This window comes from Phalacrocorax carbo, chromosome 2 (assembly GCF_963921805.1).
Source record: "Phalacrocorax carbo chromosome 2, bPhaCar2.1, whole genome shotgun sequence".
Classification (NCBI taxonomy): Eukaryota; Metazoa; Chordata; class Aves; order Suliformes; family Phalacrocoracidae; genus Phalacrocorax; species Phalacrocorax carbo.
In genome coordinates, this window is record NC_087514.1 from 28,484,786 (window position 1) to 28,502,911 (window position 18,126).

General features: G+C 38.9%; 1 protein-coding gene across 2 annotated transcripts; it reads right to left on the minus strand.

Moving 5' to 3' along the window:
• Nucleotides 1–2,773: 2,773 nt before the first annotated feature.
• On the minus strand, nucleotides 2,774–17,325 carry DECR1 (2,4-dienoyl-CoA reductase 1). Of its 2 annotated transcripts, none has more exons than XM_064442438.1 (10): nucleotides 17,194–17,325; nucleotides 14,010–14,212; nucleotides 12,991–13,048; nucleotides 12,761–12,847; nucleotides 10,501–10,648; nucleotides 7,282–7,381; nucleotides 5,948–6,020; nucleotides 3,859–4,005; nucleotides 3,475–3,537; nucleotides 2,774–3,379 (listed from the first exon to the last, which is right to left on the minus strand). In XM_064442438.1, the coding sequence occupies exons 1-10, from the start codon at nucleotides 17,269–17,271 to the stop codon at nucleotides 3,320–3,322; spliced, it is 1,017 nt and encodes a 338-aa protein (XP_064298508.1). In that variant the 5' UTR covers nucleotides 17,272–17,325; the 3' UTR covers nucleotides 2,774–3,319. The 2 variants fall into 2 exon arrangements, with proteins under 2 accessions (XP_064298508.1, XP_064298509.1); XM_064442439.1 differs by lacking the exon at nucleotides 17,194–17,325 and adding an exon at nucleotides 14,844–14,914.
• Nucleotides 17,326–18,126: the final 801 nt, after the last annotated feature.

Sequence of the window (18,126 nt, forward strand, 5' to 3'; positions counted from 1 at the left end):
ACCCTTATTATAGATGCTCATTAAAATTGAAAATGTGCCTTCTGGTTCCATCACTGAATAATATATGCTTTAAGAATGCTTTGTTGTCTCTCTACAATTAAAAATTAATTTAGCTATGGACAGCAAATAGGTAGAAGATACTTCAGAAGCAATACCTGTTTCTGCAAGTGACAAATGTTCCATTATTGAATAAATACCCAGTATCTGTTTACAAGACAGGCCTCCCTTCAATATTCTGACCTTATCCAATAAAGCAAAAAACCTCACCCTTAAAAGACATGTTCCAGTAACTCTGTTGGGTCAGAAAAGAGCCTCAGTCCCTGAAAGGTTCATTATGAACTTAAGCGACTTTCTCCTAGATGCAAAGTTGGCCTGAATCTCTCTGATGATTAAAGCAATGAAGGAAAGACAAAGATCTTTTAGGTTCTTAATTTTAGGTCAAGAAGCAGTAATCATTTTAAACCGTGAAAGCACTTGAAATTCTTTAAGTACTTTTGCATAGAAACCCACTGCCTTTTACTGTGAAAGAGAAGCACTTCTGAACGGAGTTCTGAGAAGTTTGCTTTCTAAACTGTAAAATAGAAGTATAAGCTAAGGACAATGAGCAAAGAACAGTGTAGATGGGCCGACCTTCCCAATTAAATCACTTTTTGGGGAAAAGTCATGGATATTGTGCTGGAATTTGATCTTGACAGGAGACTTACCAAAGCTCAAGACACTATCAAAAAGCTTTACATTATGCTCAAGAGGCACCTTGAAGGCTGCTGTGATAAACACATTTGCTATTTTACGATAGCACAGATGCTATTCAAACGCCCATAGGGCTGTCACTCTCAACAGAAAGCTGGCACGTGGAAGCCTGCACTAATATAGCCCACCCTTTCAGCAAAACATATATTAGCTTGCTTCAGCTTTGTATTAAGGCAATCAAAAGATTTCAAAGTCAGATGCTGGCCTAGGTAAGTATGACCTGAAGTGTGGGTAAAGTGACAAGACCACTGTCAGCACTTGAAGGAAGACATCCTTGAACTGCTTCTATATTCCTGACTCTTAAATCACTGTATCAATTTCAAAGCACATACAGCTGTGTCCATGCTCGTATGTGTGGACAGTCTGGAGCTCATGTTAAACCATTAAAAGGCATGACTGTAAAGGCCAGAGCCTGTGTAGTGGGTTGACCCTGGCTGGATGCCAGGTGCCCACCAAAGCCGCTCTATCACTCCACTCCTCAGCAGCACAGGGGAGAGAAAATTTAACAAAAGGCTCATGGCTCAAGATAAGGACAGGGAGATCATTCACCAGTTACCGTCATGAGCAAAACAGACTCAGCTTGGGAAAATTAATTTAATTTATTGCCCATCAAATCAGAGTATGGTAATGAGAAATAAAAGCTAAATCTTAGAACACCTTCTACCCACCCCTCCCTTTTTCCTGGGCTTAAATTTACTCCCAATTTTCTCAACCTACTCCGCACAAGCAGTGCAGGGGGATGGGGGTTGGGGTCAGTTCATCACATGCTGTCTCTGCTGCTCCTTCCTCCTCAGACGGAGGACTCCTCAAGCTCTTACCCTGCTCCAGCATGGGGTCCCTCCCATGGGAGACAGTCCTCCAGGAACTTCTCCAACACGAGTCCTTCCCACAGGCTGCAGTTCTTCACGAACAAGTCCAGTATGGATCCCTTTCCACAGGGTGCTGTCCTTCAGGAACAGACTACTCCAGCGTGGGTCCCCCACAGGGTCACAAGTCCTGCCAGCAAACCTGCTCCAGCGTGGGCTTCCCATGGGGTCACCACCTCCTTTGGGCATCCACCCGCTCTGGCATGGGGTCCTCCATAGGCTGCAGGTGGGTATCTGCTCCACCATGAACCTCCACAGGCTGGAGGGGGACAGCCTGCCTCACCATGGTCTTCACCACGGGCTGCAGGAGAATCTCTGCTCCAGTGCCTGGAGCACCTCCTCCCCCTCCTTCTTCACTGACCTTGGTGTCTGCAGGGTTGTTCCTCCCACATATTCTCACTCTTCTCTCCAACTACAGTTGCTGTTGCACGTGAGTTTTTTCCCCTTCTTAAATCTGTTATCCCAGAGGCACTATGACCATCGCTGATGGGCTTGGCCTTGGCCTTGGCCAGTGGTGGGTCTGTCTTGCAGCTGGCTGCCACTGGCCCCACTGGCCATGGGGGAAGCCTCTAGCAGCGCTTCTCACAGTAGCCCCCCCCGTACCCTCCCCACTGCTCCCAAAACCTTGCCATACAAACCCAATACAGCCTGTTAATATCATTAAAGAATTCAGAGGGAAGGGTTCAGCAGGAGGGTTCAGCAGCTGGCAACCTCCTAACTGCAAAATGTAACAATACTTCGGTTTTCTTAGTTTCTTTTTGTTTTGGGTTTGGTTTTTTTTTTTAAATCTCCTGCATATTTGAGATGGAAGAACTGACTAGATTCAGAGATAACGCCATCTTAAATCTTCGCTAGTACCAGTCTGTGAACGCAAATGAAACTCTGGGATTTCTGAAACTCTCAACCAATGAGGTTTCAATGCTTTCAGTCCCAATTTACTGATGTCCTTTATTAGTTTTAAGTAAACCTTTTTAAATGGAGAGACACCCCATGTCACACACATATTAATAGCAAATGCTTTTTAGTTTCTCATTTTCAAGAACATTAACTTAATCATGACAAAGAGTGAGCTCCTCAGAAAGGCACTGCTAGTCCTTAAATGCCATTTTTAAAGTTCAGCATAAGATAATTAACAGACTGAAAATGTCAGCAAAAGATGAGACCAAGATAGTTATGTATTTCAAGATTTTCTAAGTAACCACAGGAGTTACATCCTATCTCAGCGTACGTAGTCCTGCTGATAACTTGACACTTCATTATTTGCAAATTTAGGGCTTATTACCAAAGTATGCAGATAAGGACTTAATTTCTTAGTTTTTCATCACATTAACAATTATACTCAGTTATGATAGTCCTGAATGCTATTGGAATTACAATATTAAGAGAGATATACCTGAGAAACAAAAAAATCATATGAAAAATTAAAAAAGAAAAGCTACTCGTTGACCATGGCATGGCTATATGCCACATCATCTGAAGAAAAATAAAATTTCAGTGAACAACTGTTGTTCACTATTGGCAACAGATCAGATTGTCATATTTTGAACACAGCATGTATATTCTTCCCATCTAGAGTTTCAACATATTTTACTGAAATCTGCATACAAAACATTATGACGATTATTTCTCAGTTGGTTATTTCCAAGTATTCGTGAAAAAGTAGTGTTTCATTTCCAAAAATCTCCACCACACAGTTACGTACTTCAAGAGCCTTTTGTTTTTCTAATCATTGCTTCCATAATATCCCACTGCTCTTTGGTAACCTAGTAAAAGAAAAGTGTTTTATTGGAATTCTATATAATAATTACACATCTAAATATTTGTTTGAATGTAAAGTATCAAGTGAGGAATTTAATACCTTCTTCAAATCATTGAATTCTCCTGCCATAGAAACATATTCTCCACCATCCAGTCTAATAACCTAGAAAAAACCATAAGCAGTGTGCTTAATAATAGTGGGCTTTCTATAGCATCCCCTTGTTATGAACTGTGAAAGTAATTTTTACTGATTTGGATCAGAAAAATCCATGTTCAAAATAATGTAATTCAGTAATTTTAAAGAGTTCTTTTTAAGGGTACTAACTACTATGCATTACAATTAAAATGGTAATAATGCTTGTAAAGAATTTCAAAGTAACAGGTTTTCTTTCATTTCTGAAACCGGGGCTTTAAAAAAAAAAGTATCAGCAAAACTCAGACTATCATCAGGTTAATTGTATAAACAAGATCAGCTAAAACTTACTGCTCCATTAACCCAGCTTGCATAGTCACTGCAGAAATAGGCAGCAAGATTTGCAATTTCTTCTACAGTTCCCAGACGACCACAGGGAATCCTCTCAATCACTTTCTTCTCAAATGTGCCTGTTGGGTCCAAGCGGCTAAAAGCACCCTGAAAATTAAGAGAAACATTTTAAAAAAAAAAAAAAAAGTTATATCATAAATTAAAATCCAACACAGATTTGACTCTGCATAAACAATATGGAAGTTAACATTTGTGAGTGAACTGTCTACACCATCTTTGTCAGCAGGATGAAAAAGAAGTAGGGAACAGGAAACAGAATTTATCCCTGTTGCGCTTATGTGCAGCTACTGATGGTGATAAGCTGGTATGCAACATGTTTGGGACAGTCACCCACCATCTATCTATGAAAAACAAAAGGGTTTAATAGTCTTTGTTTCCCAAACACCCATGACAAACATTTGAAGAAATAAGCAAGACTCAGAATTGCTGCATGGCCAGGGGAAAAGAACAAATAGAGAAGAGAAGCAGGTAAGTGACACAAAAATTATACATGACACAAAGTAAGTAAACCTGAAAAGGAAAAGAAAAAATCAAGTTTGATTAAATTGCTTATTTAATCATGACTTACAAAAGTGTTTCTTAAAGACACGGCTGTAGTCCCTAAAGCAGAAAACCTCGATTTTGCAATATACTGTTTTAAGTAAAGCTGGTCTGCCTTTTTATGCTTTCAGGAAAATTTTAACTTGGAACCAGTATGACAAACGTAGTACTTTATTAAGAACACAGAGTATCTCAAGTGGGATATATGCTAGTAGTTTGAATGAGAAACATTAACAGGAGGTAGCAATATTGACATTTAAATCAGTTAACTTGCCAAAAATTATGAGAACCTATAGATCAAAGTGATCTTGCCATGTGATACAATGGATGCCAGAAGTTTACATGGATTCGAAAAGGAACAGGACAAACTAATGGAAGAGAAAAATCCATCAAGATGATTACAATATCAAGAGATATCAGTTGTATCAAACTCCCTTGGCCACAGCCTGCCAGAGGCTGGAGACATAAAGAAGAAATCATAGAATCATAGAACCATTAAGGTTGGAAAAGACCTCTAAGATCATGAAGTCCAACTGTCAACCCAACACCACCATGCCTCCTAAGCCAAGTCCCGAAGTGCCACATCTACACTTTTTTTGAATACCTCTAGGGATGGCGACTTCACCACCTCTCTGCGCAGCCTGTTCTAATGTCTGACCACCCGTTCAGTGAAAATTTTTTTCCTAATATCTAATCTAAACTTCCCATGAAGTAACTTAAGGCCATTTCCTCTCGTCCTATCACTAGTATCATTAAATACCATTCCCTGGAGACATTCAAAACCCGTCTTGGGGCAGACCTGTGCTCCCTGTTCTAGGTGTCCCTGCTCAAGCAGGGAGGTTGGACAGGATGACCTCCAGAGGTCCCTTCCAGCCCCTACTATTCTGTGAAGTGTTAGTGTTAATTAGTCATTAACATTAAAGACTAAAAATGTCATTAAATGTTTTTCTTCTACTCTTGCCTAAAAATCCTCCAGACACAAGGCCTGGAGGACTTTTGGTCAGATCCTGTAATGTTTCAACATTCTTATAACCCTGCTGGTAACTGCCGCTTATCTTTCTTTACAGCCAAAAAAGGTAAAACTGAGTTGTCCAGTGAATTGATAAGATGTTTTGTTTAAAAATTAGGAGTTCAGGCAGAAATTGGCACTTTTACTCCCCCAAGTATAAGAATTCACTTCACTTGAAAAACTATGTATGTACAGCTGATAAGAATCACCATTAAATATTTTGATATATCATTTCTTTAAAACACTATAAAAGGGTTTAAGTTATATTAGTGTAGTAGAAGGGGCAGTGGCAGGCTTCAGAAGTTCAAGAAATTCCATTTTAGAAAAGAATTACTGAGAGCACATTCAATATGCCAGCATTCTTGACTACTAAGGAAAACATACTTGAATTTAACAGTTACAGAAAAGGTCAGACTATCTCAAAATTAAGCCTGTGCTATAAAGCGTATTCAAGACTGTGCTTCACCCCATGCTATGTACCTTTGTTTTTATTGGACCTGGTTGAATCACATTGAATCTCATGCCATATTTACCCCATTCCGCCGCAAGAGACCTAAAAATTCATTAACAGAATGCATCAATATTTTAAACACAGTATTTTAATAATGCTATTCAGCAAAGAAAAAATATTTAAAACTGAATCAAATGTGTAAATACTAGAATTCTCCTGAAACAGGCAATTTTTTTGCTCTTAACAAAAACATTCCAGAGAAGAAAAAAAAAATTCACATTCACAAACAGAGGAATATTGACTCTAATAACAGATCATAATAGATGCATCAGAGGTAAAGCAACATTAAGGAACAGTTCCTTCTCCCTTGCAAATCATACAGATGATTTCGTCACCTAAACTCCTTGACAAACAACTGTTAGGCCACCATTTTTCTCTGGTAATTTAGTCTATCCCACAAGTACACATTTCAAACATTTTCAACATAGCTCTCATATTAGATGTTTTGAAATAACACAAAACTGAGGTTACATTCTAAAATGGGACCAGTAGAATAATTTTGCTTTATGGCAGCATTTTCTCTGCGTAAGTACGACTTTATACAGATCACCCCCTACAGTGAGTGAATTAGCTGGGTCATGTACACGCTTCAGTTACAGCTCTGTAGAACAGAAATCAAGACCATCACTCATTCCCTCATTTTTTTTCTGGATAAAGAATTCTAGTTACTAAAAGGCTGCCACACTATTCAATTCCTTCTGCCCAAGTGCAGAGGAGGATCTATTTGCTGTGAAGGACTGCCCTACAGTTAATGATGATGGAAAACCTTTTGTTTGCTGAGTAACATGGATACTGTTCTGAATTAAGAATAACTGCAGACCTTAATTTAAAATAGTGATAGAAAACACATTTCTTTATGAAACTAGATAGGTGAAACAACAGTATACTCCACCCAATACATGCACATCTTTTCCTGAGACCAAAGGAAGTGGAAAGCACTACAGACCTTGAACAGTTCTGCTAATAGCTGTCTTTAAGTGCTGGTTTGCCTATGAGAATGCAAGAGAATCTGATTATAGGAACTCTGTAATTGAAACTTCAGAACTTGCTATTGCCAAAAGAAGTAGCTCCACTTGTCCTTATCTCATCCTTGAGATAAAAATCATCACAATAATACCAGTTAATACCTCCTTCTGTAAGAAGCTGTTAGCATGCTATTTTCTTTCTAGGACACTGGAGGCCAGAAGGTTCTCGTGTGATACCATGGAACAGGATGACTATGCCAACTAGCTCCATTTTTATAGACTATTACCCCATCTCAAGTATGTGAAAAGCAGAACAGACATTTTGCTCTATTACTCACTTGCTCATTGCTTCTACACCAGCTTTGGCAGAGGCGCTCGGCAACACAAATCCTGAACCACTCTCTGCATAAATTGTTGTAATAGCCAGAAATGCTGCTCCTGAAAGTTGCAAAACATTAAAAAACAAACAAACAAACAAAACAAACACATCAAACAGAAAAAATGCATGACGATCAAACTCTGAACTTAAGGTAAAAAGCAGCCTCAGAGGTACAGCAGGTTGCAGCTGAAGTGTTAGGGATGTCATTTCACGCTGGGCTATAGAAAGATATTTTGAAAATCTAGTCTTGGAAGCTTTGCTTTCAAACTTTTTTATTTCAGTTCACTCTTTTCCATTAATGTTATGAGTTGTTCCATGTACGTGTAAATAGCTATTGATTAGGCTGCAAAGGTCTAAACCCTCAGATTTCTACTGATAATGAATTTACATGTGCTCATCAGTCCAACTGGAGTGAAGGCCTAGGATCTTAGTGTCTATTTAGAAGCTGCCCTAGCCTAGTAGTCACTAACCAGGTAATTTACCTTAATTTCATTACTGCCTGGCTTGGGGTGGGGGGGGAAGAGTCAGCATAACAATTAGGTTTGGCATAACCTTAAAATGACACAGTTTTGGGCTTGAGTTAAATAAGGTCTATGCAGAAAAAAAAAGTTTTTAAAGAAATTTTCAGAATCTTCTTCTGCAATAGAGCTTATGACAAAGTTTACCTGCATAGCTTTTTCTCCATTATTATCACAACAAACTGTACTATAAAAAGACCACTTTCTTTTATATGTTACATTTTACAACAGATTTAGCAGAAGCATTATGGAAACTGCAAATGTTTATTTAATCTTTCTTTTATAGAAGCCTGCAAATTCTAACTGTTTGATCAATGACTACCATATACTTACTGTAATTGGGAAATAGAGGACAAGGGACAGCAGTTCACTACTTACACCACGGTAACTAAAATAACTGTTCTACTTACTGTATTTTAAAAAAAATTTAATTGGAATAGCTACCCAAGGGATATTTCTAAAACAATATATGTTACTGATAGAATGTATGTGATAATGAAGTAGAGACTTAGCAAAAAAATTACAGCAATGTTACACAAGAGAAACTAAGGAGAACCTATTTATAAAAAAGTAGTCTATAGCGAAAGACTTCAAAAAGAAAAATCAAAAGAGGCAAAAAAACACAGAACAACTTTGAAGTTATCTAGAATTGACTCTTAATTATACAATTTTCAGAATTAAACCACAGAATTTTTAAATTACAGATTAAATAGAGGCACATTGGGTGAACCTAACACAGAAGCAGTAATGACTGATAAATTTACAGCTCTGAAGTTTAAAGTTCATAAACAATTTCTATTTCTAAAGCCTACATTCATAAAATGGACAGTATCTAACCAATTACCTCCTCTTATTTTGTAAAACTTTAGTGCACAAGTAAATATTGCACTAGCAGATTACAAATCCCTTTTCAATACCAGTACAAACGTAGAGTCTAAAGGCAGAGCACTTTTATTAATTACTAAATTAGGTTTAATGTAGGTCATGCTGCAGACCTAAAGGATGTGCCAGTGTTCTAGTAACCGTCAGATGTATAGCATCCTCACAGACTGTTCTAAACTATGTGCATTGGCTTCCATCTCCATCACTTCAGAAACTAAGGTATCTCCTCAAACTTAAAATAACAAGCAAGTGAAAAGAAAACCAAGGTGGAGATTGAGAGGACAAACTTGATCTACTTGCAAAAACACGTCTTAAATAAAAGGTCTGACATACAGATGGAATCCCATAGAAAGAAAGCATGCAAGTAATAGCAAAAGAAATTCACATTTTGGAAGCTTGCAAGTAAAAGCAAGAGAGGCAACATGAAGGTGAATGACACCTGGATTTTGCCAAATTTGAAGCTGGAAGCAAGGGAAGTGTTTTTTCATTCACCAGCAGCAAAGGCATTTTTAAAGCTGTATTTCACGTTACTATAGGGAGATACTGCATGCAACTGGAAGGCAATAAAGCAAAGTATTACAATAGTTTGCTATAATGATATAGTAAGTCAGAGTTGGGGATGGGTTTTTAATGTGGGGATATTAGCACTAGAATGGTAGACATTATTTTTTCATGTGGTGCTAAAATAAATGTGGAAAATACTGTGTCAACTGACCAAAAACGTTACAGACTTACTGAAAGAACATTAACTTTATATTGTTATCATTAAATAGCATAAACCCACTGAGTACTTTTCAGAGAGGAGCTTTGAAGAAATACAACTAATTCAGGAGTTAGAGAAATGCAGTGCAAATACAAAAAGATTATTTCAATACAGTGGCTGTACCTAGAAAACAGGGTTCAGAAGTAAGGGCACATGGAAAACCATAATAAGCCTCCCTGCTTTTAAATGCTATTTGAGAGGGTACCATTCTGATCAAAAAATAAGCTCAATGGTTTTCAATTCATAACTAGAATATAATGTAAAATGAAAGCAGTTCTTTGTATATAATCTATGACATAACATAGAAAGCATACATCATCTTTCCCTTAAAGACAATAATCTGGTTAAGTAACCCTTTGGCTAAACAGCATATCAAAGACTATCATATTTTTAAGGTGAAGCCAAAATATTGAATTAAATTCCTAGGTAGTCTAGAACTAGGAATTATACCTGGGAAAATAAAACCTAATACCGATTTCAATTTTTGACGTCTTTTTCAAATTATCTCAAAGATAATATTCTCTAGCGATATTAGTCAAATACCACAGCTGTGAATCTTATTTATTTAAGTGTAGGAGGAAAACTCGAAGTGATTTCCTGGCTTGCTGTTCAGTTAAATAAATGCCACATGTTCAGTTGTTCAATGAAACCAACATAGATATAGAAGACTCTAAAGAAATAACAGCATATGTTTTAAACAAAGCCTTATTATTTAGATTTTGAAAACATTTACAACTAGTACAAACTTTGCAATCGTATTTTGATATTCAAACTCATGGCCTCTGGGTCCAATTTTAAGGGCAGGTTCTACAAAGAAGTAATTTCTAGCCAGTTCTACTGTGTGATATTTAAGTGTGGCTTTACTCAAAATGAAGTTTCTTTCTAAAAAAGATGTAGAATGTTAAAAATTGTGTTTCTTTTCAAACTCTCAAAACTGGTTATAATAATAGTAAGGCAAGGAAAGCAAGTAATAATATTACATCACAATGCTTAGTTACTATCTTGTTTAAGATACCTTTTTGTGCTTTAATGAGCTCCTTTCCAATTTCCAGAGTTACAAATGCAGTACCATTAAGCACTATATCAGTTATCGTTTTCCATGCATTAGCAGAAAGTCGTTCAGAAGGGGAAATAAAGTTTCCAGCTGCATTGTTTATCACAACCTGAAACACATGAAGGAAAACCTAAGAGTTAACTAAAAATAACTCTTCCTGAGAGAAAATGAAGAATTTACAAGGAACTTCTTAGTGTTTCCAGGTAGAAAAGTAAAAATATCCTCATCAAATGGGTGGGTGGGTGGGGAGACAGAGAGCGAACATACTACAAAACTTTTTTCGAATAGATGTAGAAAGGCTACAAGTGACAGATATACAAAGAGTAACTGGCAAAGGATACTTCTGATCTATCATCTGCTCAGCCCTTCAAGCGAGCAAGTTAGATTTTTTTTTAAGGGGACAAAGCATCACATAAGCAGTTTTTAAACCAAAACTTATGTGGCCAGATGTTCTGTAATTATTTATTCTAGTTATTGATAATAATATAATGTGCTGAAGCAAGAAAATGGTGTATTACTTATGGAATGGCACCTAGATTCATGCACGTTTGCACATAAAACAAAGTTTTTGTCCTGAAGAACCTCTCGGCTAAATTAAGATATTTGAATTTTCAAATAAAAAATGGAGCACAGCACATATTGCATGAAAACAAAAAAATAAAAAAGCCATAGATTATATATATAGATGGCAAATGCAATTTAAAGGCCTATCTAAGGTCTGAATAAAAAAAATCCAAATACCTTAAGATACTGAGGTTACTTGAATCACTGAATAAATATAAAGAGGACACAATAATGAAACTAGTGAACTAAAGACTGTACGATATAATCTTTGAAGGATGTACATTTATATGACTGCCTAAACAATCCATATGACAAAAGAATGACTGCTTTCTAATTGGGACTAACAGTCTTGGGGATGGAATGAACAAAACAAAGCTAGAAGGAACATTATACTGCCATTAACTTCTATTTTTGAGGTACCACTGCACAGGCCAGGCTTGCAGTATTCATAAACATAAGTGTCATGTCTGTCACTAGGAGAAAAACTAGACAAAAAGAACTGAATATTCTATTTACTCTGCAGTCTCTCTTAAACACACAGAATGTAGGAAATTAAAGAGAAGGGAAATCCTTGTAAAGAACAAGTCATGGGAAATATTTGTTCAGAAAATTACTGGGGTACTAAAAATATAATACGTAGGAATAAGTCTCCTCCTTCTCTGCACACACTTAAAACCTGGAGATCGTGATGTGCTTTGGGCAAAAAACGCAATAACTAGTAGTCAAAACAATACCAAGAATATCTTGTCTACAAATTAGGACAGTGAGCTGCCTTATCTTACAGCACTGTTGTAGCATACATTTGTAAGAAATAGTTTCTCCACTTACCACATTTAGAATTCAGTAGGTTCTCTTGTACATCTATAGGAAGCTACTGACGAATGCAAAGTGTCTACAATACACATACAACACTTAAACCTACAGTAAACTGTTTTAAATCTCACTTACTATCCTTTACATCAATTTTAACATCCTTACCATACTTTCTATCAGCTAGCAGAACTGAGTTTTCTCTCACGATCAAAACAGAATTTGGTGCCTATCATTGTTCAGCCTTCTCCAGACCACCCTTCTCAAAGCAACAGTCTGATGTAAAGAGACTGTGTTTTGTGCCAAACTATTAAAAACCAGATACTTTACTTGACTGAGGATTTTTTTCTTGGTTTTATGAGGACTTAGTTTTCAAGTTGGAACCTTCTTTATGTGTTATAATAAGCCAAGCAAGCACCAAAGAAGACGTTTATGATTACTTCCATTTCTAATTTGTGAGATATTCTGTTAACAAGCAACAGGCATAATTCGGTACCAACACAGATAAGTCACCTTTTCAGGAGGACTTAAGGGCAATATTCTGTGCACTTAATTAACTCAAAGGATCCCATCATAATTGTCCCACTGTTTACAATAAAAAAGTTAGTCCTTAGAGTAAGAACAACAATGTCTTGTCTGTTTGGTCACTATGTATTTTATGAGGCGCAAGAATAGAGTAACGAGTCTAACTGTGAATGTTAGCTTTATCTTGAAGTTCTGACACTTTTTGTCTGGTGTCTCTTTAGATTCCATTAACCTTCTATCATTGTAATTTTCTTCATACCTACTATCTGGAGTATTTTCAGGAATGAAGACTGAAGTTCTTTCCTTTCACTAAAACACTTACATCAGGGCGTCCTGCCACCTGGATTAGTTCGGCAACAGCATTCTTAACTGAAACTGGATCTCTCACATCACACTGGATGGCATGAACCTATATAATAATGGAAAGGCAGCTGTAAGACTTCAAAACTGTATCACTCATAAATTAAACAAGCCATAGAAGCACATAAACGCATAAAAATCCTATAACCATTTAAAGTGCAATAACATATTCCCAATTCTGTACAAATTTACCTTATTCCCTGTTTTAGAAGAAATTTCTTCTGCTGCTCCTTTCAAAACATCAAGTTTCCTAGAAATAAGTATACGACGTCACTAAATTTCAATTAAATGCAATTACAATTCAGATTAATAAAATCTGATTATTTTTTGAGCAAATACAAGCTAAAAAATATGTGTGCACGCACGTGCATGTTCCTGATTTTCATTAAAATTGAGCTTTAAGATAAAAGCTATGTTTAGTCACTAACTTTCTGAAAACTTTAAATATATGTCATTTCTGGTTAGTGCTACTTCAAAGCAATGGAGTAAGAGACTCTTAAACTAATCACCATGATAAGCTAGAAAAAATATTTTCATTCTGAGTACATAATCATAACAAACTTAGTTTTAGCTACTACTCTACTAGCATTTTAGAAGACACATGCATATTCAGATTTAAAACTAAATAGATAAACCACTGTTTGGATGAATGTCACAACATTTTTGTTTATTTTGATTAAAAATTAGATTGTTTTTCTAGTCTCTAATGTAGTGCTACTTAAGAGAACTGTAGAAAAATCATCTTCATTAGGAGAAAATCAAGGCTATTTTTAAAGTTGTAAGAATAAAGAGGAAAGGTTTTAATTCTTTATGGCAATTCAAATCTGCATCAAGAAAACCTGCAATAATACATTCAAAATGTTCAACAATGGTAATTTCATTTTTTTGTTCTCTTTTAGGCTTTAGTTTAATTTGTATCTAATATTCTAGGTTGTTTGTTTTGCTGCTGCATTTCATGGAAATGCATTTAGTTTATTCCTTCCTACTGCTGGTTACTCCATTAGATATTTGTAGATGGATCTGCAAGTTTCTGGTATTTACAATATGGCATTATTATTTAAAAGTTATGAGATTTACTCTGAAATAGAGTAAATAGAATAAATTTATCCAGTTTATGGAGAAGAAAGCAAGGTCCACTATGAAGAAGAAAACAGAGCCATTCAGCATTCAGTACAATATGAAAGCTTTAAAATGTCTTCGTTAATATTTACCGGCTTGCTATAACACACTTGGCACCTAGGCTGGACAAAGTTGTTGTCATCCCTTTGCCAATCCCAGTACCTCCACCAGTTATAAAGGCCACTTTCCCTTGAAAGCTATTTGGTGGCAACATCACTTTTTGAAGAGGTGAAAAGAATGCAGCTTGTGGTGCATTGCTGTCTTGGTGCAGCACATTTGGCCCACGGCTGAAAAACTGACAGAAAAGGTACATTAGTTTGTTTTTTCATTTCTGTACACAGAACTGTTATGCAAGATCAGATTTTCTTATAACGGTGGAGGTGACAACCATAACTGCCTTATTATAAACTGAATGTAAGAATGATTTGTTTGTATTATCCTAAAACACATGCATCTTGATATAAATGCTAATCCTAGACTAGGAAGCACCTGAGCTATTTTGAGACTTCCCATTCCAATTAGAGCACTATTGAAAAAAATAATTTAATAACAATTTTTGTTATTTTGGAAGTTAGTTGTTCTTATGTCTGTCATTTTTACTAAAGCATGTGGAAAACCATTACCAACTAAGTACAGTCTCCCAGCAGGATTTGGGTTTCAGATTGATATATGAACCGTACTTTATGCGTAAGGAGTTCAGCCCTAACGAATCCATGCGATTTTGAGATCACATGTGTATATATTCAATTCAAAAGCTTCAGTAGTAGCTTCAAGGCTTTGACCCTTTATTATTGTAGTCAATGAAACATTGTTCTTTACTGTGGAATGGAGCAGAACCAAACTCCACGAGTCCTGTCCCATTCATACTGGAGCCATTAAGCAAACCAGTGCCATCTCCAAGACAAAATGGTGCAAGGTTTGGTTACCATCACTATACTCTGTCCCAGCAGAAATACCATCTACAGCAAATTAGCCCTCGATGAACTGGCCCTTGCAAAAAGACACATGATTGGTACCTGTTTAAAAACATTCACAAAAAGAGAAGAAAATTCAGTATTACATCTAGTGATCCAGGTTAATAAGAAAACATCCCATTAATGCAATGAGAAGTTTGTGACGTCGGCGAGAAAGTCGCAGCAAAAATAGCCAAAAGGATATTTCTAGCATCTTAAAACACGAAACTAATTCAAGCCCTAAAGTAAATACTGAATTAAATGCTCTAGGACAGCAGCATTACAGTAATAATTCAGAAACTCCTAAAACATTTAGAATACAAAAGTTACCCTAACCTGAAGCTGCGAACACTTCTGAGTATGACAAAACTGGACTAATTTTATTTTTGATGTGCAAAAATTAAAAGAATGTAAGTTATATTTATTTTCTTTAATACTAATTTGTACTTCAGCACTTAATGTGTTTATTTTAATACAAAAAAATCCCAGTATAATTTTAGGAAAGAAGACTGAATGGCTACTTTTGTATGATGTTGTTAATAAAAACATGCAATTGTTCAATAGGTTGACACAAAGGAGAAAAGTTTTTTTTAAAATAGTAAAAATATTACAACCTATTGTTCTATTTACTAACTCACATTTTCAACGCTCAAATTAAGAGACAACATTTTTAGTGGTAGCTGAATAATCTGTACATGCCACAGCTATAATGCACATGGATGGGGGTTTCACAGAGCTTAAAGCTGGCCTAAGAAAGCGTGCATGTGAATCCTTCTGTGTGATAATACATTTGTATATGAGTAACGCAGGTAAAAACAGAGAGAACAGTCATGGAATTACACTGCTAAGGTAGCTCGTGTTCCAAAGAAATGATGAAACAAAAACTAAGAGTGAAAAAGAGTTGAGGGCACTATGTAGAACAAAATTGAGAAAGTAAAGCTCAAACTAAAGCTAGAATTATCACAAAAGCAAAGCAGTGCAGCAAATCCTACAGCATTTTATTAGAAGTGTACTTTAGGGATTCTTTCTGGAACTTGGACTCTTCAGCTATGTGCAATAGCATCTCACAAAGGAAAAAATAAACCAAAAGTGGATCTAAGGAACACAAACAGACCAAATGGAAAACCCGAAGTATGTCACAACATTTTTCTGAAATAACATTCTGCAGATCAGATCTGCTACCAAATGTCTGTAAAATCCTAACGATTTTTTTTTTTTAATTCTCCCAAGGAAAATAATGTCTGTGTATTTTCATGGAGTACCAAAGCACTATTAAGCCTCCAGGAAAAGGGAGCGTGAAAATTCTCTTTTGGGTCTTTCTCAGTAGTCCCCTACTCATCTCGTCTCCCTTCAGGTATGCAGGGAGAGAGAAGGGCTCCCTCTGGAGAACTTCAGCTCATGGCAGAGACTGCACATGAAGACGGCATCTGGACTCCCTCCAGGACAAGGAGTTAGCCAGAGGCAACCCCCACGCAGTACCGAGGCTCCCTGAGCAGAGACCGACACAGCCCCCTCCTCTCGCTCAGCACTACAGAAACCGAGCAAGCAGCCTTCCTCCTGCGCGGGGGAGGAAGATGAGGGAGGAGGCTGCAGCAGGGGCAGGTGGAAGACCGCGCTAAGACTAACAAAGTCCCGGAACGCAAGCAGCCAGTAAGGCTGGTATCATTCAGCAATCTTCTCATGAGACTGTTTCTCAATCTCATTACTAGCTTGCACGACGGTCTTCTATGGCACAATTCACTCAAGTTAATCATTCCACCATTTAGGTCAAGGTTTTAAATTAAACCTCAGGTGTAAAGAGAGCTATAAAGAAGGAAACAACATTAAAAAAAAAATCCCCAAATCGTGAAGAAACCAAAACCTAACCCTCCCCCGGGGGGTGGAAGTGAATCACGAAACCGCCGCAGAAGGGCCCCTCGGAAGCAGCCGAGCAGTGGCTGGTGAGAAGCAGAACTCCCTCGCAACACCCGCACACATCAGCCGTGTCGCTGCTGGAGGGCAACACCCAAACCACTTTACCAAAATCGCGCTGCCTAACTTTGCTACCGGGATCAAAGGGCAATACCAGTGCCTCCACAGCCTGTACGGGAATGGGAGAGAACCGGGAACGGCCCTGCGGCGGGGCAGGGGGGCACGTCCCGGGGAGCGGCGGCCCTGCAGGGCTCCGGGAGGGCGGGCAGCGCCGTCCGCCGAGACCCGCCGTGTCCTCGGACGGGACAAGGACGCCCGGGCAGCCTCGGGGGAGCGGGGCTGGAAGTCGCGGAGATTCCCCCGAGGCGCCGGCCGACTGCCCTGGGCCGCACCGGAGCAGGGAGCGTCTTACCCTCCCGCTGCCAGAGAAGCAAGTCGCGACACCGCCACTGACACCGCGCCGCACCAGCCACACCGCCGCCGCCGCCATCTTTTCCCGCCGAGGGGTCGGGGGCGGCGGGCTGTGCGCCTGCTCGGCGGCCCGGGCAGAGCCCGCCCGGGGGCGGGAGGCGGTGCGGCCGGCGGGCCTGGCCGGCCGGGCTGGGATGCGCTGGCGGTGACGGTGCGCCGCCACTCCTGCCTGGGCTCCTGAGTCGGGAAACGAGCGAGGCCGTCGCTAGAGCCCGCCAGCCTCAGGGGTGCCTGGCCCGGCCACTGCCACGGCCCCGGGGACTCGAGCTCCTGCTGCGAGGGACGGGTTGTGCTCCGTTCGATTCATATGCCTCACTGGGCTGGGTTTTTTTATTGCAAATTATTTATTCGATTGAGTGCACTCTAGTAAGTTTGCAGATGACACCAAGTTGGGTGGGAGTGTTGATCTGCTCGAGGGTAGGAAGGCTCTGCAGAGGGACCTGGGCAGGCTGGATCGATGGGCCGAGGCCCACTGCAATGCGGTTCAACAAGGCCAAGTGCTGGGTTCTGCACTTGGGACACAACAACCCCATGCAGTGCTACAGCCTTGGGGAAGAGTAGCTGGAAAGCTGCCCAGAGAAGAACCTGGGGGTGCTGGTTCAGCTGGTGCAGCTGGGTTCAGCTGGCTGAACATGAGCCAGCAGTGTGCCCAGGTGGCCAAGGCATCCAACAGCATCTTGGCTTGTATAAGGAATCGTGTGGCCAGCAGGACCTGGGACGAGATCGTGCCCCTGTACTCGGCACTGGTGAGGCCGCACCTCAAATACTGTGTTCAGTTTCGGGCCACTCAGTACAAGAAGGACACTGAGTTGCTGGACCATGTCCAGAGAAGGGCAATGAAGCTGGTGAAGGGTCTGGAGAACAAGTCTTATAA